Below are 22,989 nucleotides of genomic sequence, written 5' to 3'. Positions count from 1 at the left end.
AAAGACAAGGAACTCACTGATCCTTGTAGGGCTACAGGCTTTTGGGGATGGTACTTCTCCAGGTTCCATGTTTATTCAACCATCAAATAAAAATTTATCTACTTTGGGGCACCCAGGTGGTTCAGTCAGTTAAGCGTCTGCCTTCAGCTCAGGTCATGATCCCAGGGGCCTGGGCTCCCTGCTCAGCCAAGAGTCTGCTTCTCCCTTTCTCTCTCCCTCTCCCCCTGCTCATACTTGCTCTCTCTCTTTCAAATAAATAAATAAAATCTTTAAAATTTATCTACTTTGTTTAGGAAGTGTGTAAGGAAACAAAGTGTGTTTACTGGTGAACAAGGAAGTCTTAAACGGCAATGGTCATGAAATGGTAGTTAGTATTAGTTTTTACAAGTTGAGTAGTACTTCCACTAATTTGTATACAGAATTTCTTTATTAGCATGATCATAAAATACCAAAAAATATGAATATGTATAGATTCAAAACTTTATAACATATATCAACATACAAAGATTTTTTTAAAAAGGACAAACTGGACAATATTTTCATCACATAAAATCAGAAAAGTCAACATTAATTCTTTATAACAAATTCCTTCAAATGATCTGCCTATATTATCTAGCCATAGAAATCTGCAGGCCAATTTTTCCTAATCCATATATCACTGAGTCAAAATAATCAACTCACATTTTACGTACTCCTGGATAAACGGAGTTTACTGCTTTCATGCCACTACTCTGAGGAAATCTGATCTGATCTCTCAGACTCAGGACCACCCCATGTGTGTTCTCATAGCCTGATCTGGTCCTTCATAGCAGTATGAACATTATATTAAACACTCCTCTGACTACTCGTTCAGTGTCTGTGTTCCAGGTAACTTCCATAATGGTATATTCTCTGTTCTTTTCTCAGAAATGAGCCTCAGTATCAAAGTTACACATAATGTATTGCTTGATGTAAGGTTAACGAATTAATATGCATTGCACAAAGGTTTTATAAAGGAAACTTAAAAAATTATTTCTTTGTTTCTGTGTGAGTAAAGAGAAGGAAAATGGCTTGTACAGTATGATGAGGGTGCAGAAGAGGGTATACATTACTGAGGAAGGCATGAGGGCAAAGTGAGGTTTTGGGATTTGAGGCCTTGACCTTCTTCCAGGATCTCTCCAACTGACTGGCTCTTGCAGTTAGAACAAGTTTTATTTTGCCATCCACACACTCATGCTAGGTTCTCATCTTGGAGATCTTGGCTTAAAAAAAAATAAGTTAAAGTATTGTCTTCTTTAATAACTAGAAGACAAGGCTGAATTTACCACTTGACTCTCATAACAGCACACCAGCCTCCGTGGTGCCATAGGTATGCTGTTACCTCACTGTGTACCCTATAGTCACTCATGGCAGAAGCTCCCAGGTGAAGCGCCAATGTTTCGTCATTGGTCCACTACTCTCTTCTCTATCTGCACATCAACTGAGACAGTGGATTCATGTACATGCAAAGATGTCCACTCCCCAATTTACCATGTGATTCCTATCCATGATCTAGACAGTGGTCGGGTCCAAATGCAAAGGGAAGCCTAAAGCCAGGGAGAAATGGAATTATCATCTACCAGCTGGAAGAGTCCATTGCTGGTCACCTCGCCTTATGTCTTCTGTCTCTGATGCGGGACAGGTGGAGCCTCAGTCGCAGACAGAAGGTCTCACTATACAGACAAATTCAGCCTCTGACTGATTCTAAAAATCTCAGATCACTAATAACTGAAAGTAATTAATAATTATTAGCTGAAGAGGGTATGTGAGAATAAGGGCTGAATGGAAGAGACACCCCTTTACCAAAGAACTTATTTTTAACCACTTTTGAGACTCCATAAAGACTTATCAGTGATGAAAGTGTGACCCTTATCACAGTTTGGCAGAAGAAACAGCATAGCCAAGGTAAGGATAGTCTATACCTGAGTAGGGAAATTTACATGTGGGGTGGCTGGATTGCTAGAGGGAGAATTGCCAGATATAAGACAGGAAACAGAAGAGGATGTACACATTCATCACTTAACATCATTCTTCTACCCCAGGTAGGTGGTGCAAGAACATTTTGGGGTGGCTTCTTTAAAAGATGGGGTTCTGATGCATTAGAAGAAGGAGTGTGTTTTATAAGGACAGTGCAAACAGGAGGGCACTTGTATTAAGAGGTATCATCCTAATATCCTCTGATCTCCAAGTTTATTTGTTTTGCAGGCTTTGCAGCTTTAATTCAATCTCCTTTCTTTCCTGTGTCCCATATTTTTACTCTTTCCATTGTTCCTTCTTCCTTTCTGATATTCCAAGGTTCCTTTCTTTCTCAGCTTCCTTTAGTCATTCTTTTAGAGTAGATCTGTTAATGACAAATCCTCTTAGTTTTCTTTTATCTAAGAATGTTCTGATTTCCCCTTCATTCCTGAAGGCTATTTTCACTGGGTATAGAATTCTGGGTTGACGGTTCTTTTTCTTTAAACACTGAGAAAATGTTGTTTCACTTCATTCTGAGCTCTATGATTTCTGATGAGAAATCCACACTGTCATTCTAATTGTTTTTCCCCTAAATAATGTATCACTTCTCTCTTGCTGTTTTTAAATACTTTTTATTTGTCTTTAATTTTCAGAAGTTTGATGACCTTGGCATGAATTTCTTTGAGTTTATCATCTTTGGAATTCACTCAGCTTCTTTTTGCCAAATTTGGTAAATTTCCAGCCATTATTTCTTCTAGTACTTTTCCAGCACCACTCTCTCCTCACCTTTCAAGACACCAATGGACATGAATGTTAGATCTTTTGTTACAGTTCCACAGGCCCCTGAGTCTTTCCTTTCTTAGGTCTATTTTCTCTCTGTTGTTCAAATTGGGTAATTTCTATTGCATATCTTCAAGTTCACTGATTCTGTCTTCTGTCTTATCCATTCTAGTGTTAAGCCATCCACTGAAATTTTAATTTCAGTTATTGCATTTTTCACTCCTAAATTTCCATTTGGTTCTTATTTATTTGCTAGGTTGTTTTTGCTTATACATTGTTTTTCATTTGTTTCAAGTATGTTCATAATTGCTCACCAAAGCATTTTTATGATGGCTGCTTTAAAATCCAGGTGGGAAGGGCTGCTTCATTACAATAAGTTTAGGCAAGGGTCAAAGTTTAGGTTCCACACTGTCTTCACTGATGGAGGTGGAAGTGAGCCTGCAGTGTTTTCGGCAGTGTCGGTTAAAGTAGAGCATGTATGTATGTATGTATGTATGTATATATTGAAGGAGAGGAGTTATTATCTAAAACTTTTTTCTGTCTTGCTAGGCTGCTCCTTTGCTTACCACAAGACAGCAGGCTTTTCTGAAAGCTTTTTTTTTGGGGGGGTGGGGCTTGTGTGCATTGGCATTTCTGAATTGCTGTCTATTCCCAACATCCAGTCTGGAATATATAAGGCAAAAAGAAAACTCAAGGAACTCACTACTATGTTTTCCTCAGATAGAGAAGTCCCAAGCCACTCTGCCTTCTTCTCTCCACCTTTCAAAGTCTTCTTCTGTTTGTTTTATATATAATGTCCAAGGTTTTTAGTTATATTTAATGGAAGAAATAGGAAGAATTGAGTCCCTTTGTCCACAACTGTGTAGTTGTCTTTAAAGCAGAATTTTTGCTTAGGTAAACTGGGTAGTTACAATTTCACAACTGTCATATGTATAAAAAGCAATGTGCACCAACCAGAAACTCATTTACAGAGGCATACTTTCTCCTGAGAGGAGATGTTTCCAGGGACATGGCAACCAATGAGCCATATGTTGTTTATTTGTTAAATACTTGCCAACTCTGGCTTTATTGATAATATCACTTCTGAGTTTCACAGCAGCCTGCATGCCTCAGCTGTGATAGTTTGCTTCCTTGCTGTTCAGTATTTATCACGGTGATGTTGACTCCCTGTTCTTTTCTCCATCTGTTAGGGAGAAATAACACCCTATGTTTTCATAACTGTATTCATGTCATCCTACCTCTTGTCCTCTACACCTCTATACCTTGATGTTTCATCTCTCCTTACATGGACTTTCTCATTAACCCTCATTTTAGGCAGATGACCTCATTCTAGTTTAGGCCACAGGATTTGCATTTGTCCTGCACCCTGTGTGAGAGGTATTTTATTTTTGTTTTCAGTCCTGCTGTCTTCCTCACAACAACATTCCAAGACCTGGCACAGAGTCTGCAACCCTTCCAACTGTCAACCAGGCAGGAAAAGTAGACCTATTAGCTATGTCATCAGTAAGATATAAAACTTCAAATGCAAACCCAGGTTGTAGTCTTCCTTCTTTCACATGTTTGTCAACATGATATCTGACATTTGAAGATCTGAATATTTGAAAACATCTTTACTTTCAAGACATATTCCATACTTTCTTTTTTTTTTTTTAAGTAGCCTCCATGCCCAACATGAGGCTTGAACTCATGACCCTGAGATCAAGAGTCACATGCTCCACCGACTGAGCCAGTGAGGTGCCCCAGTATTCCACATTTTCTTGTTTTCCTCCTACCACATTGGTTACTCCCACACAGTTTCTTTTGCTGCTCATTTCCTCTCTCCCTGAATTCTTGTTGGAGGATGGTCCAAGGATAATCCTTGGTCCTCTTCTAACACTCATTACCTTGACATTCCCCAATCTCATTGGCTTTAAATATCATCTATGTATTAATGATTTCCAAATTTACATCTCCAACTCAGATTGCTCCTCTACACTCCAGTCATATGTCAAATTTCATACTCAACATCTCCAGCTGAATGTCTATTAGGCATCTCAAACTCAACATGTCTAATATTGAACTCCTCATTCCCTTCGGATATGTCCTATCTCTAGCCTTCTCCATCGTAACAGATGGCTCTACAATCCTCCCAATTTCCCAGGCCAAAAACCTTTAAAGTATCCTTGACTCTTGTTTCTCACACATTCCCACGCTCATTTCATGTCATAGTGGTTCTACTTTCCAAATGCCTCCTACTTCTCACCATCTCCACTGCTGTCACTCTGATCCAAACCACCATCACCCTTCTCCTAGATTAGCACAATAGGTTCCTAATAGCCTCCCTTTTCTCACAATTGCTCCCTTCCCCACAGCATCTTCTTAACATTGTGATCATAGTGATCTTGTAAAAATGAAAGTCAGCTTATACTATTCCTCTGCTCAAAACCCATCAGTGGCTCCCATTTCACTCAGAGTACAGGCTGAGGCTTTTGTAATAGCTATCAAGTCCCTAGATGATCTGCCCTCATTTTCTGCTCACTTTCCCTCTTAATCTTTCCCTTGCTCACTACAGTCTAGCCACAATAGCCTCCTTACTGTTCCTTGAGCAATCCATCCATACATGACCAACCCCAGGGTCTTTACATTGGCTATTACCATTGCTGGGATATTCTTACCCTAAACATATGCTTGGAAATCCCTCGCCTCTTTGCTTAAATCAACTTTCCCAATGAACCATATTCTGACCAACCTATTTAATATTACAATCTCACCACCCCCATTAGCACTCCTGATCTCTTGCTTATTTTCATTGTTTTTTTTTCCCATACACATATTACTTTCAAATGTAACATGTAACTTATTTGTTTATTTGTCTATTATTTTTTTAATCTATTTCCTCTGTTAGAATGTAAGATCTAAGAGAGGAGGGATCTTCTATTTTGCTTACCTGAAGAATCTTAAGCACCTAGAAGGGTGTTTCCTAAGTATTCAATAAATACTTGCTGAATAAAGTAATGCCTCAACTATTCAAAAGATATTTATCTGAGAATCTCAGTTAAGAAAAAAATCACAGAAGTGAAATCATACAGCAAATAAGTTTAAAAGGCTTCTATAACCAAAACAATGCTCTTAAAATACCAAAACTCTGAAATTCATATACTTTTCTCAGAAGAGATATCCTCAGGGACAAAATAGATACACTCATACTACACATTCAGCTCCAATAAACTTGGTTAACCTGTATTCTAAGTCCAAAGGCTTAGAAGCAGGATATCATGTTTGTGCAAGGGAAGAAGACAGAAGAGACACCTAGAGGGCAGCAAGCAAGGAATGACATCTGCTGGGCGATAAGGAAGAGTCAGGTAAAGGAAACAAAAGCAGGCTAAAAAAAATTTTTTTTAAAGGGAAAAAGCAACACTGGGGTATTTGGTGCTGAAACAGATCATCCACATACTTCAAAATCACATTATAACACAGGATACCAATTTATGTTCAGTACACTGAACCTCAATCACCAAGTAAAAGAAAAATTATATTCAGTACACTTTAGAAAAGCAATCATATTAAATACCACTTGTGAATATGATGAAAGACCATTTCTACCAGAATTTTTAAATTACACCAAGTTTGAAGGATTAATAAAAATAAATTTTTATAAAATTTATGATGCTGGATAACTAAAGACTCACTGTAGACTACTAGACTGTTTGGCTTTCAGCTGTTTATTGTTGTATATCCAGAAATGAATCTTGTATTCTAAAACAGGTCAGCCTCATCAACTTTAAGATTTCATCAGGTTTTCAGCACCCTGAGTAACTTGAGGTTCCTATAATTCAGAAACCAAGCACAGAAAATCTTTAATGGGACAAAACACTTGAGAAATGGTACGTCCTGAGTAGATATGCTAGGATTAGGGCTACATTAGAAGGTACACATCTGGATGATACGACTCAAAAAGAGCCACCAGGCAAATATTCTCATTGTGTGAGTTTCATCCCAATTTCCTTTAGGTTAAAGCTTTAACATCTCTTGCTATCCTTTAAACGTTAAACTCTTTAACACATTAGTTCAAATTATATCCATTGTTAGGGAGTTTGTGACTGTAAGACTCTAAAGAAGCAGATATGCAAGATAAAGAAGAGAAATATAGGGCATTGCCCTACCATTCTTTGTCTACCTCAAGGTGTGGGCCAATATGTCTGTCCTACTTGCCTTATTTAAGAGGTTGGCCTTCAAGAGAGGTACAAGACAGGGCCCAGGGGAGAAATGTCAATCCAAAAAGACTAGACAGAGAGGTAGGCAAGAAACAACCCATTAGGGATTACCTGGGCAAATCCAGTGGGTTGATAACGGCTCCTTACATGGCCTCTGGAAGCTCACTCAGGATAGGAAGAGCAGTGTTAAGGGTAAGAGTTAGAGTAGACTGTCATCCTGGCAACCCCAGGGCACTTGAGACACTCAAAGGAGATTCAGGGAGGTCAGACAGAGTGCAGTGAGGAAGCAGAGGGCTAAGGAAGAGAGACTGGAGCACACAGTTCTCCAGTGTTCTACAGCCACAGTTCATCTTTATGGTGATGTCCAGGGCTGTGAGGACTTTTAAAAAGATCTTACTTGGGGCACCTGGGTGGCTCAGTTGGTTAAGTGTCCAACTCTTGATTTTGACTGATCTCGGGGGTTGTGAGATCAAGCCCCAGTGTGCGGCTTCACACTTAGCATGGAGTCTGCTCGAGATTCTCTCTCCCTCTGTCTCTGTCCCTCCCTCTGCTCACTCATTCTCTATAAATAAATAAATAAATAAATAAAATCTTTTAAAAAATTTTTTAAATAAAAAGATCTTACTTAATTTTAACTCAACATTTCCCCAATTTTTTTTTTAATCTTGAGCCTTTTTTTCCTTGCAATACCTACTAATATTCCAAGGAACATACCTGAAACACAGTTATAGTCAAAAGGGAATGGGGTTTCATCCCATGTTGGTCCCTGGCACTTACCTTCTGTGTGACTCTAGACAATTTAACTTTTCCAAACCTCAGTTTCCTTATTTGTAAAACATGGATGATAGCAGCTATCTTATTGTCTCTATGAAAAGTAATTTGAAAATATGTATAAAAAATCTTAAATTGCCTCACACACATTAACTAATTTAGTTCTATAGGTATCTCTAACCTAAGAAAATAATCTAAAACACAGGAAAACTTAATATAAAAGGTTACAGCATTATTGATAACAGCAACAGTCATGTTTAAGTGTCTTAATGGTCCAACAACAAGGAAAAACTTAAGCCGTATGATCCACATCATTTCAGCCACTAAAAATTAAAGAATTTTAATAACCTAGGAAAATGATCATCCTATAATGTTAATTTAAAGAGGCATGAAGTCTTAAAGTATGAGCTCAAATAATTTTAAAAATACTAGGAAAAAATACTGTAGGAAAACACAGTAAAATTTTATGACTGTTTAATTCCTGGTGATAGGGTTTGTAAAAGTAAATTAATAATTATAAGGCAGAAATTCTTTGTGTGTATTGTCGGCTCTCAGCTGCAAGCCAGCAACAGTTCTCACAAAGGGGAGGGAAGTGGTGGGGACAGTAGCAAGCATGTAACACGTCATGCCAAGGAGCCATACTGCTCTCTCACATACCTGTTTAAGCATGCAAATATTAGTGGGCTTTTATTTATTTTCTTAATGTTTTCCTTTTCCCCTATAATTTCATTCCTTGCACACTTTTCATTATTTTAATATATTTTAATTTCTTCAGTATAAATCCTATGAGATAAAACTCCCATCAATGAGGTTTCTGCTATATAATTATAGAAATAAGTAGAATTCAGCACACAACATCAGTTTTATGACTGGGTTGCTTGTCCCAATTCAAAATAAATAGGTTCAAATGCTCTTCTACTTATTCAAATACTCTCCAAAATTTTCAAAATCATTCCATCCTATTATCTTATTTTATTACTATTTACTCTCCCTTCTCCCTAATGCTTACACTCTTTCCCTAAAAGCAATGAACAAAAGATACATATTTTTAAATTATTTCAGTTTGCAATTTGACTAACTTTGATTCTCTTTCAGATAATCCAAAACAATATCAGACTTCAGCAATGTTCACATTTGATTTCTGTAAGCTCCTCTGAGGAGCAGCATTGTTCCTCATCTTACCTGTGAATATTTAAGGTTAGGACTTCTAATGATAGAGACAGAAAGTATTAGTAATCTAAACACAAAGAGTTTTTTTTAAATGAGTTTCACTTTGATATCCATAATCTGTTGAATGCTGAGTTCTAAAATGAACCTCTAAATCTATTAAGATAAATATCCAATGAAGTACTGAAAAGGTAGGAAACAAAGCAACGGAGATAATGTAAAATTCAATTGAGGAAAAGATAAGGTGCATTCACAAGCTGATAATGTACAGTTACAGGACAAGGAGATGAAAAAGCACAATAAAATTGTACTCCCCTTCAGCAGGCATCCAAGTTTGTCCATGCTTCGGAGGTCTGCCTCACAGATGAAGATGCCTTGTTATATGATCCCCTTCCTGTTTTTCGTAATAGCGCTTTTTTGTATCAATAGAGGGCTCCCCTTTTATGCTCTGATGATCTGGATAATTAAACAGGGACTCCTGGTTTAAGTATTTGAATTATTTTCAGTAAATAAAATGTAAAACCTGGTTACTGACTAGACAGCTCTAACTCTACAAATCAGATCTTTAAATACCACCAGGAAATATTTACAGTGAGTATTGCATCACCACAGAGACTATTCTCAAATTGTCTCCAATTTTTAACATGAAAAAACTTACAAACATATTGCCATATCATTTAATTAGTTGATGAGGAAAATATGGTAAGAGTTCAATTTAAAAAACATTATCAAAAGGTAGATGATGGAATAACGACAGAAAAGTTAAGGCAGTGAATAAATCCCCAAAATGAGAAATTGTTGGGATTTCTAAGTATCCAGGACCATTTTCTTGCTTTGGTATATTTATCTGAGAGGCCTGTTTTAGAGAACACTGACCACACAGAGTTATCAAACAAGTTCATCACTGATTAAACTGGTTAAATATAAAACCCAAAACTCTATTGGTAGGATGAGGATATTGACACCATTATCTGTCCAGCTGTCAGCATCCAGTCAAAAGCACACACAAAATCCTTTCAACCTCATTTAAATAATAATACTTCTCCTGATCTGTATTACGTTCGTTAGTTCTCTCGGGGTAGCTTTTTTTTTCCTCAAAAATTATTATTTAAAAAAAAAAAACTAAAGTGGACAGTATTTCAAATAGCTTTAAATAATAATATTTAAAGGATAAGCCAAAATTTCAAAATTTATCCTTTTCACCAATTTCTGAAATTATCTTTGTCTGTAGTATATACTGTTTCTGTATAATATACTGTAATATTACTATAAGCACTAATATACCATATAAGGCATTTTTACAAAATAAGGCCTTATTACCAAACAAAAGGGTGGCATCCTACTTATTCAGCTTGTGCCCTTATCACAGGTACTAAAATACTTCATTCATCTATTTAGCTAAGCATGGATTACACCGATTTAAATTCATACTAGGTGGCCTCTCAGTTCATTCAACGTCTTTGATGAGATGTTGCTTTTGCAGAAAGAATTCACCACCCTTTTAACAATAACACCATGCCTGTTTCTTCCTGTCCTCTGCTTTTTTCTCTTTGCTGCTCTTGTTACAATCTGACATTGTCATATAGATTTGTTTGTCCCCTTACTCCATCACTCCATATCCTCTTACCTTTGGCCTCATAGCATTTATTAACACCTACTTTTTCCTGTTTTCTTCATCACTGTATTCCTTATCACCTGGAACAGTAGCACATAGTAGCTACTCCATCCCTATCATGCACCAGCACATTGTAGATACTCAATTTTAAGGACTGACTGAATTAATTAATGTCTTCCCAGCTAGTATTTAAATTCATGAGGTCACAGGCCTTGTCAGTTTTTGTTACTAATCTATCCCCAGTAAGAATGTATGACACTTGGAAAGCCGAGCTAAAATCTCTGAATGAATGAATGAATGAATGAACAGCAGGAAAGTAGAAAACTCAGATCAGATCTTTTCCCTATGGCACATTTGGTCTGAGGAAAGCAGAAGGAGGCAGGGAGAAAGATACAGGTAAAGGAGTGAGAAAAGGAGTGACAAGGGATGCTAAAGATAGAACTTTCTTTTTTTTTTTTTTAAGATTTTATTTATTTATGTGACAGAGAGACAGCCAGCGAGAGAGGGAACACAGCAGGGGAGTGGGAGAAGAAGAAGCAGGCTCCCAGCGGAGGAGCCTGATGTGGGACTCCATCCCGGAACGCCGGGATCATGCCCTGAGCCAAAGGCAGACGCTTAACGACTGGGCTACCCAGGCGCCCCAAGATAGAACTTTCTTATATTCCAAGTTTGTTTAAAGAGTTGAAAAAGAAAATGTGTAAGATTCAAGAACTCAACTTTTTCTATAACATGTTCAATATATAACCAATCAATGACCAGAAGAATAAGTTTGTCAGAGCCTGAATACCTGAATGTCTGAGTCCGAATGTCTGAAGGCAAGACATTCATGCTTTCATTTGGGATTTAAACAGAAGTGAAATGCCATATATGATATCAAGAATCAAATTACTGGGGCACCTGAGTGGCTCAGTGGGTTAAGCATCTGCCTTCAGCTCAGGTCATGATCCCAGGGCCCTGGGACAAGCTCTACATTGGGCTCCCTGCTCAGTGAAGCCTGCTTCTCCCTCTGCCCCACTACCCCCCACCCCACTCATTCTCTCTCTCTCTCTCATATAAATAAATAAAATCTTAAAAAAAAGAATAAAATTATTAGGTTCCAAGTAATATCTGCTTTTCATCAACATCTATTTGTTTTCAACATCTCCAAAAGTTAAGTCTTTTCTAAGGGCCTTTAAAACTTATTTCCACATTTAATTAGATAAAAGAGAGGTTCTTGAACTTTTAACCAATTTATAGGTAATAATCCTACAGAGCAATTCATCCTATTTAATATGCTTACATTTCACAATTTTATTCCATGAAAGGGTTTTCGGAAAATTACCTATGCATTTTAAGCTTGTTTCACTGCAGGAGTGCCTCAGTTAAGCATCCATCTCTTGATTTCAGCTCAGGTCATGATCACAGGGTCATAAGATCAAGCCCCACATCAGGCTCTGCACTGGGCATGGAGCCTACTTAAGATTCTCTCTCTGCCTCTCCCCACCCTTTAACAAAAAAAAAAAGGTTTTTCACTGCAATTAACACATGTTCCTTGGGTTCCATGGTAAGGGTGAAAAAACATGGTAACATGCTCTGTGGCAGAACCCCTAGGTTGTTAACCACCATTTGTCTGTGTGTTAAGAGTGGCACCAACATTCCTCCTTGAGAATACACTCTTGTCCCCACATCCTCACAAAGAAGCACTGTACTACCATTAAGACATACATCCTTGCTTGGCTCTCAAATGAGGATGTAATTTTCCACCTAGGTTGGCTGAGTTCAAAGTCAAATTCTCTTCATCTAACCGAATTATCAATAGCTCAGATGTGAAAAAGTGTTTATGGAGGATTTCCTGGAAGTGAAGTAATCCATCCATTTCTAAAATACCCTAAAATCTATCCTGGGATTAAATCAGACCATCAGAAAGCTGTATTATTATATTGGTTCCATGCGAGTCATTAAGTCTCTCTGGCATTATGCTATTATGATATACTGAGAGCCCTGTGAAACCCATTGCTAAATTCACTGTTGGGATAATGTGGAGGATACTATTCATCACATTGCACAGTATCTTTTTCATGAAATTGAGGGGGGACAGCATTTCCCATTGTTTGATTAATTGTTCTTGATTAACTAACTGTTCTTGATTAATTGATCTTCTCTGGAAGAAACAGTTTTCATTGGTAAATGCTAAATAATGAAATAACTGTGCTTCTTTCTTTGTGCTGGCCTTGAGAAATCATAGCTTTAATGCTTAATTTAGTTAAGAAAATTTTTAATTAATTATTTAAATTTCCATCTTTGAGAATCCAGAAAAAGAACAAGTTAAACCCAAAAGTAAGTAGAATAAAGGGGGGGGGGGCAGCATAAATCAATGAATTTCTCAAACTATAGAGCAAATCAACTAAAAGTTGGGTTTTTTAAAAGATTAACAAAATTGAGAAGCTCCTAGCAAGACTGATTAACAAAAAAAAAAAAAAAAAAAAGAGCAGACACAAATTAATAATATGAGATATGAAGGAGAACATCACTACATATTCTAAGGACATTGAAAGAAAAATAAGGGAATAGTATGAACAACTCTATGCTAATAAATTTGATAACTTAGATAAAATGGATAAACTCCTTGAAACAACTTATCAAAACTGATACAAGATGAAATGGAAAATCTGAGTAGCCCTCTTTACTAATAAGATCGAATTTGTTGTCAAAACGCTTCCCACAAAGAAAACTCCTGGCCAGATGACATCCATAAAACATTTAAAAAAGAAATAACATCAATATTGCCCAATCTCTTTTTAAAATAGAGGAAATACTCTCTCTGTCTGTGTCAAATAAATAAATAAATAAATAAAATCTTAAAAAAAAAAAAAGAATTGCAGGCTCTACCAACTGAGGGGCACCTGGGTGGCTCAGTGGGTTAAGTGTATGTCTTTGGCTCCGGTCATGATCTCAGCACCCTAAGATCAAGCTCCACATCTGGCTCTCTGCTCAGTGGGGAGCCTGCTTCTCCCTCTCTCTCTGCCTGCCGCTCTGCGCTTGTGCTTTCTCTCTCTCTCTCTGTCAAATAAATAAATAAATAAATAAATAAATAAATAAATAAAATCTAAAATAAAATAGAGGAAAGAAAAAAATTGAAGAAAAAGAAGTATTTCTGATTAAAGGAAGTTCGTTCTCACCCCTCTGATCCACTTTGCCCTGGAAATCCTAACCAATGTAATAAGGCAAGAAAAGTAAATAATAAAAGATGTAAAGATCAGAAAGAATAAATAAAACTGCCAGTATTCACAGACAACAAGATGGTCTACACAGAAAATCCTTAGGAATTTACAAAACAACTACTAGGTTGAATAACTTGCCCAAAGTTACACCACTAATAAAATCAAAACTAGAATGTGAACCAATACAGTCTGGTTCCCAAACTCTTAACCCCTACACTGTGCTCTCTACTTAGAGAGGACAATGCAGCTGTACTTGCATTAGCCCACAAACCTCAACACAGCCATATACTTGGTCTTTGTAGTCTCATTTGATGATTTGGAAACAGAGGTTCAAAAAGATTAATAATCTCATCGAGATTACATGGCTAAGGGATGAAAATGACAGAATTTGAATATGTCTGGCTGACCCTAAAACAAAGCTGATCTGAACATATCACACGTTCCAACTTGGAAGAGGGAAACAATATGAGGGTCCAGATCCACATAGTAAGCCCCTGAAATAATACAGTGGAATATAAAGGCTGAGAGGAAAATTGGTGACTGGTTAGTAATAAAAAGGGACATAGGAAAAGTCAAAGTTTTGAAAATTAGATTAGTGTCAATAAAATAGGAATAAGGAGGAGAAACTAATGGAGAGGAAGATTAAGGAAGATGAAGTCAATTTTAGACAAGTTGAATATCAACTTGTTAGGTAGGCATAGTTTTGACAGCAATAATAGAAAACCAAACAAAAAGTGGTTTATAAAAATAGGATTTTGTTTCCTCACAAAACCAAAAATCTGAAGGTAGGCAGTGATTAATCTAAATTCAGTAGCTGAACAAAGTCAGAACTAGAGTCTGTTTTTCTCCTGGTCCTTCCTTCTGGGATTACAATATGGTTGCCAAAGGGCCAGGCTCAGGTCAGAAATAATACCAGACAGAAAGAAGAATGGGGGTAGCAAATACATCTGTTTTTCATCAGTAAAGCAAAATCTTTCCTAGAAGTCTCTAGTAGAACTCTGCTATGTCTCATTGGCCAGAACTGTGTCACATAGTCACCTAGCCTCTACAGTGGCCTAAAAGGTAAGTATTTTGCTTTCCCAAACCTATAGCAGAGGTAGGTGAAGAAAAACAATGCTCCAAAGTATGAATGGGGCATTGATGTGGGAATATCCAATGGAGAGACAAAAATGCATCTGGTCTAGAAGATAAAGCAAGGATATAGGATTTAAGTAATCTGCATAGTAAAAGCACAGGAAATGGAAGGGTACTCCAGGAAAGAGCATGTATGAAGAGAAAAGAGGGTAGTAACAGCACTTTGTTTTTCTCTTTGTGCAGGGGAAGCAAACGGATATACATGGATACAGCTGAGTAAACATGGTAGCCAGGTCCCTCCACTCCAGCCAGTCAGAGTGTTTGCTTTTGTATGCTTGGCTGGGTCTTTCTCGGCCATCCTCCCCACCCAGTTACTTCCATCCTCTTTCTCTTTCCTCAGTCTCTCAGTACTCCCAATAAGGTCTCTCCTCTCCCTTTCTCTTTCCCTCGTCTGTGAATTGGAGGTACTGGAAGGAAAATTCACTCTTCACTGCCACTGTTCGAGATGCATGAGGACAGATTTAAATCTGAGTAAAGGAAAACTAGCTGCCTTAGGTTGGCAAGGTGGTCCAGGAAAAAAGCAGCTACTATGAAAAGGCTATTAAATCTTAAAAATTCATAGAAAATTAATAGGACATTTGAACTAAAAGGAATCTGCCATTCCTGCCCTCATTGGAATAGCCAGTCTATCAGGGGAAATACAAGGAGGCAGAGTACCACTCTTCCTCTGAAGACTCTTTTGGGCTCCCAGATGTTCAGGAGACCAGGCTGCAGGGCCAAGGGTGTGATGGACCCTGGGCATTCTTCTCCAGGCCCACTGCTCCATGGGCACACCATGCATCACATGCTTCCAGTCTAAGCCCAGCTCTGGCTGACCCTTTCCTTTCTGAAAATCCTAGGGCATGCAGAATCAGCACCACAGAATTTAACCACGATTACATAATAGGTTGTGTTGTCCTCTAATTGCTCCACACATATATGTCATGTGCTCCCATGTATTTGGGGCTACAGTGAGATGTCCTCCAATAAGTTGCATATAAGATAGTCACCGAGCATTAAACTTTAAAAACAATATATCACTAACATCATGAAAAGTGATCACTTGACATTATGTGCCTCGTGATTCAAGTATATAACACTTCTGTGAAGTATTGTTGCCAGAAAATCATATTTAAATCCAATCAAGCTCTAGATCCAACTACCAATTTACAGGATATACAGAGGATAAAGGGACATATTAGAAGACACCATGGGGGCATAATTAAAATCCAGACTTTAAAAAGAAAAATCTGTTAAGGAAGAAAAAGAGAGAACCCAGAGATTAAAAAAGACTTAGAGACATTATCAACTAAATAGAACTGACGTGGATCCTAATGCAAACAAATTGCAAGAAAGAAACAGTTATGTGGTAAATGGGGTAATTTGAACACTGACTAGATATTTGATTATATGAGGGAACTATGTCAAATTTTTTAATGTGTGACAGTGGTATTGTGTTCATCATAAAGAGTCCTTACCTTTTCAATATATACTAAATATTTACAGATGAAATAATACTGTGTTCTGGGACTTAAACCAAAATAATCCTAGAGGTAGTAGGGTATGAATGGAGGGATTAATAAAACAAGATTGGCTGTGATTTGGTAATTGTTGGAGCGGGGAGGGGCTGTATAAGAGAAACATACTGTTTTCTCTTCTTTTTGTATATTTTGAAATTTTCCATAATAACCTTTTCCTATAATAGATCAGAATAGAGTTATGCAATGTCATTTTTTTTTAAAGTAGTCACATCAGGTAAAGAAACACAAATGGAGCAGAGACAGATGCTCATGGTGCCCATGCAAGACTTTTCCAAGACAAAGGCGGGGCCAGCACAAGGACTTCCTTGCCGGGTTGCAGAGGCCACTCCACCCTGGAGGAGGAGGATGCATCACCTTCATTGTGTAAGCACCTTCTACAGTCAGGGTGCTGCAGGGAAACTGAAGATAAAATGATGAATAAAATATAGAAACTGACATCAAGGGATGCAAAAGAGAAGTAAATAGGAAACTGTGATGGAGTCTGGCTTGTGATATTATAGTCCTAGTTGGACAAAGTGTGGTATGGGGCCTTATGTAATGGTCATCTAACTGGAAGAGGTGACAGCCAAGCTGTCCTGGAGGATTCCCAGAACTATCTTCTGATTGTAATTCAATTCCCAGGCTCCGTCACTCTAGGAAGAGAGTGAACTGGCCAAAAGTTGTAAGTGTCCTGATCTCCTGGCAGCTTTGCTTCTCACTGTAAATGTACAACACCGGCTTATGGTAACAAGTGGATCTCCCACACGGCTTGCCTGGAGGAGTACATCAGCCAAAGGATGTGAGTGTCCACTCCTCCAATCTTATTTTCAAATTAATGAACTGTCTCTCTGGTTTTACAGTCTCTTGAGAGTTTGGTACCTTTGTATATGTCCTTGAAAAAAATGTATTAATTCTTGATGTGCTGACAAATCAGGAATCTGAGACTGCAAGACCAGCCCTGAACGCTGGGAATTCTCCAGGGTAATGTCATCCCCCTTGGGACATGCCTGGGTCTGGGTTGACACCAGCCTTCCCCGGTAACAGCCTTCTGCTCTGCGTGCTTCTTTGATCTTCAGCCTTCCAAAGGGTGGGGCGGTGTCTGAGGCTTCTTTGATTCTGAGTCATCCTCTTCAGCATGTCTGCCTCAAAGCATTTTGGTTTTTAACAAATTTGTTTCTTGATTTCTTTCACTTTCATTCAACCACATCAATACAGTTAACTCAACATCTATTTGTGGATTAAGCCAGATGCAATGACACTGTATAAGAAGCATGTTTTAAAAATGAAACATCAATAATTTAAAAAATTCCTCAGCTGTTTTGAAAGATGGTAATCTTTTTTTACACATCCATACCACATTAACTTCATTTTCTGCCTTGGCCTGTAATCACCAGTGATCCTCAATAAGCCCATCAACTGAGGATGTCCCTCCGAGCTACACTTCTAACTGAAGAACGAAAAACCAAATATTGTAAACTCCTTCCCAGATGAAGACAATTTCTCTCATTTCCAGTGGTTTCTCTGTCAATCAGCCAGATTCTTTCATCTGTAATGGGACATGGCAAACTTTTTCTTCAAAGATCTACACAGTAAATACTTCATTTATTTTTTTTAAGATTTTATTTATTTATTTGAGAGAGAGAGAGCACAAGGGTGGGGTGGGGTGGGGTGGGGGAGTAGCAGAGGAAGAGGGAGAAGCAGACTCCTCGCTGAGCGGGAAGCTCCATCTCAGGACCCCAGGATCACGACCTGAGCCGAAGACAGACGCTTAACCGAATGAGCCACGCAGGCACCCCCACAGTAAATACCTTAAACCCTGTGGGCCACACAGTCTGCATTACAGCTACTCAACTCTGTCAGTGTAGTGTGAAAGCAGCCGTGGACAACACGTAACCAAATGAGTGTGGCTGTGTTCCAATAAAACTTTGTTTATGGACACTGAAATTGGAATTTTATATCAATTTAATGGGTCACAAAACAGTAATCTCTTTTTGGTTTATTTCCAAACATTGAGAAATGTAAAAACCATTCTTAGCTCAGGAGACACGCTAGCAGCTGGTGGATCTGGCCCCTGCTCCATAGTGATGAATACCGGCAGTGATTCACTATACATATGTGAACGTGTGTGGTATCTTCGAAATACTGCCTTACCAACCATGAGAATTATGACCTATAAATGGGTCTTACATTCATAGGTGGCAAACTTAAATTCTTATGGGAAAAATATTTTCACTAAAATTAAACAATGATCAGCACACACACAAAGACACACCCACACATACAAAAGACATTTTACACATCCTAAATCCCAAATAGTGGGTACCATGTAAGAAGTTTCTAATTACTGCCCCTACTTAGAAAAAAATTTTAAGATCAATGAAACAGTGGTAAGTTTGTTTTGTTTTAACAATGTCTGCTGAGACTTTTTTCAATGTCTTTTTATCCATCCAAATGTTCAAAGTTTTTCAGATTGTAAGATCAGTATTTATACAATCTCATCTCCTCAGTCCCAACACATTCCAAGAACTTGGATGCTTGATACATGAAAAACTTTGGATTTTCTTTCTTTAACCTAATCTGCATATCTATATATTTTTCAACCCCCTCCCCCCATGCAAGTTTATATAGCATTGCCTGTCTATGACAACCTTCTAGGCATGACTACAGAACATTTCTAAGGCTTTATTTTCCTTGTTCTGTTTGTTTCATCTTGCATTGTTCACTTCTTTACTCATGCACTTTCTACTTTAACTCCTCTTTTTATTTCCAACAAGGTCCCTCTTTTTCTAGCTGTCCACAACAGGTGCCACTTGTTTGATGCATATACCTAAACTACATTTTGCAGCTGAAAAGGTTCCAGCATCATATCCCCAAACAGTACATGGGGTTCACTGTACCATTCCCTCTTTTTTGTTTGTTTTATGCTTGAAATGACTGTAATCCCAGGTTTTAGAAAAATAGAGCATACATTCCTATGCTCTAGATTTGGTCACAGGAGGCATTTGTGGTTGGGAAGAAATTAGCATATTTATTGCCACACCTGTGTGTCTGTTCGCATTCCTCCCTTTACTTGGCATGCCCTCCCCAAATTCTCTCATAAAATTTCCCTCAACCTCCAAGGTCCAGGTATGAACCTGTGCGAAGCATCCCTGCCAAGCACAGCTGATGACTCTCTCCTTTGCATTCCCAAAGCATTTCATACATTTCCATGAAAGCACTCGTCATTGCATTGTGCTTAGTTGTTGATGTAGCTGTCCCAGCCCCACCGTCCATCCCCCAAGTCAATAACAACTCATCTTTTTTTTTTTTTTTTTTTTTCCCTCCTCACCACTCATGCATCCCCAGTGCCCAACACAGTACCCGGAATAAGGTAACAAGATTACATTTCTCAGAAATACCGAGAGCAGTCCTAACTGCCATCAGCACCCTTAATCTTCCTCCTCCCCCACAAAATTAACAGATAATTTAAGTAAAAATGCAACTTCAAAACAAGTACCCCAAGGCCCTCTTAAAATGAAATTGCCACTCCTAAACTGTTCTTCAAAGGAATTCCACCATCAACACTACAGAACATGCAAGGTTATCTTAACACCACAAAATAAAATATTTACATGGCGCTTCACAGTTTTCAAATTACTTTCACCATTTGCTGTTGTTGTTTGGTCCTAATTCTTGGTAAGACAGATAGTTCTACCCTCATTTTTCAGACATTCCAGGAAATAAAAGTGACATCTCCCGAGATCGGAGCTGTCAGCGCTGGGCCTAAAACCCTTAACTTATTGATCTATCCACTTTCCTGTACTCCATGAATGCTAGGCTCAGTATTTGTGGAGGCTTTTTTTCCCACCTCTGGTAGATTCTTTTTCCCTATTATGAATGGTGGCATTAGATTGTGGCTCTATGTTCTAAAAATACATTTCAAACAAAATCATTTGGGCAGATACACGTTATGAAAAGACAGAATCAAAATACCCCACTTGTGTTAGTATTGCTCTATGATTTTGCCATAAGTACTTATTGACTAAAGGATTTCCAGTGAATTACTGACTGTTCAAAAAATGGCATGCCATGCATTTCTGAAAATAGAAATATGTAATCTATTATCTAAAAAAATTCACTCATGAGGAAGCACTACTATTTATAGGTCAAGTACAAGAGCTTGATTTTCTCTTCTTTTATAATTCCTCTTTCCTAAACTATTAAATTTAGATTACTTATCACATTAGCAGGCTCTTCACTTAAATATGCTCTTAGTTCTTCTACATAATTCTGTATGATTTAACCATCACTTCAATTCTCTTACTATTTATTGCAAGCAATTCTTCTAATATTAGTACATATCATTTTCGAGTAAATAGGGCACTGCCTGCCAAAAAATCTTGCTACTGTGTGGTAATTGAAAGTAAAGATTATTTCTCAGATATATTAATTTTTCAAATGAGCCACATTTAGCTTTTCTCAAATTACTTAATTTTTTTCAACAAAGGACTATAATAGTAAAATTTTCAGAGCATGTCACACTGAAGACTTTCAAGTTTGATCTGGTTACGAATCTGCTAATTGTAAAAATTTCAATATGGCAGAGCCCAAAATATTTCACACAAATGCAAATAGAGATGTCATGCAGATAGCTGCAAGACATGAATCACTGCCCTGCCGCATCAAACTCAGAAATTCAGAGGCAGTTCACTCTGCAAGATCTCTCGCTCAGTTCTTAAAAGTTCAGATGCATCACCTTTTAATCAGGGTAATAAAGAATAATTGCTAACATACTGTGTAATGTTTACTGTTAAACCCACAATCTGGACAAACAGAAAATTAGGCTGTCAGAGCCTGCAAACAATTGCAGTCCGCAGTTACACGGGGGCACCCTCCTTATACAGAGCTGTCGTCGGGAGTCACAACGCTCTATGGTTTTAATTTTTTAGGGTAAGGGTCTTTTGCTCGAGAAGCAGGTATTCAGACGAAGGCGGTCTCCCGCGTGACCTTCCTACCACAGACCTTGAGCAAGCCACTGCGGGGGCAGGAGCTGAGAATTTCAGCGAGGCACTTGACAGCTCCGCTGGGTCCCTCACACTTTGCTTTCACGAACAAAAAAGGAATGTTACTCCGCACCTGCCTTTCCCCCTCACCCCTCCTTAAAACTTAAATTACATTTACCCCTGCGGTCTGAACAGCCGGAAGAAGGTACGGAGCTATTCTGTCCCGTGATGCCAAGGGAAAATAACCCCCCACCCAAGAGCGCAGCCTGGAGCGGCGGCCCGGCCGGCCGGCCGTCGCGGGCGGGGGGCGAGAAGGTGAAAGAAGGCTGGGGGGACTGGAGCGCCCGGCGCTGTCTCCACACCCCACTGCGCGGCATTTTCTCCACCACGTGTTAGAATCTCGTGCGGGTGGCGCCCACGGGAGGCGGAGGTCCGGGTGCCCCCCCGGCCGGGACGCCGCTCCTCAGCCCCCTCCCCCGCACGGGGGCCCGGCTGTCTGCTGCCAGGTGAGGGGCCGCGGCCGTCTCGGGGCAGGGGCCGCGCGGCAGAAACCCGGCCCGGCTGGGGGCCCTGCCCGAGCTACCTTTTATCCAGGCAGGCGATCCACTCGGCTGAAGAGGAAGAATGGGCAGCGTGCGCAGCGACCATGTTGGGCAGCGGCGCGCGGAGTCCCTGGCTGCGGCGACCTCCCGCGCTCGCTCTGCCTCTGCCTCTGCCTCCACCTCGCCCGCGGCGCGGACCTGCTCCTCCCGGCCCGCCTCGCGACCGGCGCGGCGGCGACGGGCCCGCCCTCCCAGCGGGCTCCCGCGGGCTCCCGGGCGGGGGGCCGGCGAGGGAGGGGACTCGAGGGGCGGGACGCGGGGACCGGGAGGGCCCGAGCCGCCTGCCCGCCCGCCGCTGCACTGCGGCGCCCGGGGGGGGGGGGAGTCCCGCGGTCCCGCCCGCTGCGGGGAGGGGACGAGGGGCGACCCTGCGTGGCCGGTCACCTGTGACAGGTGGCCGCCACCTCTCGGGGAGACGTGGGCCGCGCCCCTCACCTCTGGGCCTCAGAAGCGTGGACCGAGGAAAGGCGCCACGGGTGGGGAGGGGGTGGGGGGTGGCTGTCAGCGTATATATTTTTCATACAGCGAATGCCGCTAAAATGGCTGCTGCCTGTTTCCTTAGAAACCCATTAGTCTTCCTCAGCGGTTGTCAAAACTTGCTGGCGGTTTCTTGCTCACCTTTCCCGTTTCCCCTTTAAAAAGGAATGAAGAGGAGGGTTATCATGGCTTGGGGGTGGGAACACCCACAGTGGTCACCGAGTGTGGAATCCAGGAGACAGTTTCTCCTGAGGGGTGAGGAAGGGCTGGAATGGAATGGAGAGGCACTGCAGGCATGGCTGGAAGCAGGGAGGAGAAGCCAACGGGCTAGAATGGTGATCAGTGGTGACAGAGGGAATGAATGATAAGCCAAAGTCTCTGGTCTTGAACCCAGGACCTGCTTGGGCTTCCATCACCTGCATGATGAAAAGAAACACAGTTAAGAATGGGGAGTAGTGGGGGGCGCCTGGGTGGCACAGCGGTTGAGCGTCTGCCTTCGGCTCAGGGCGTGATCCCGGCGTTGTGGGATCCAGCCCCACATCAGGCTCCTCTGCTGTGAGCCTGCTTCTTCCTCTCCCACTCCCCCTGCTTGTGT

General features: G+C 39.9%; 1 protein-coding gene across 4 annotated transcripts in view; it reads right to left on the bottom strand.

Moving 5' to 3' along the window:
* The window catches only part of RAPGEF4 (Rap guanine nucleotide exchange factor 4), a 273,452-nt gene extending 251,375 nt beyond the window's left edge, over nucleotides 1-22,077 (bottom strand). For all 4 annotated transcript variants that reach the window (XR_008961468.1, XM_026492545.4, XM_057318641.1 and 1 more), the window contains exon 1: nucleotides 21,899-22,077. Coding sequence is in view for 3 of the 4 variants with exons in the window: in XM_026492545.4 (XP_026348330.2) it covers nucleotides 21,899-21,963 (65 nt within the window). In the remaining variant the exon portion in view is untranslated. The remainder of the gene's footprint in view (nucleotides 1-21,898) is intronic.
* Between the last annotated feature and the right edge of the window lie 912 nt (nucleotides 22,078-22,989).

Source organism: Ursus arctos, unplaced genomic scaffold (assembly GCF_023065955.2).
Source record: "Ursus arctos isolate Adak ecotype North America unplaced genomic scaffold, UrsArc2.0 scaffold_1, whole genome shotgun sequence".
Taxonomy (NCBI): domain Eukaryota; kingdom Metazoa; phylum Chordata; class Mammalia; order Carnivora; family Ursidae; genus Ursus; species Ursus arctos.
This window is presented reverse-complemented; position numbering and strand designations above follow the sequence as displayed.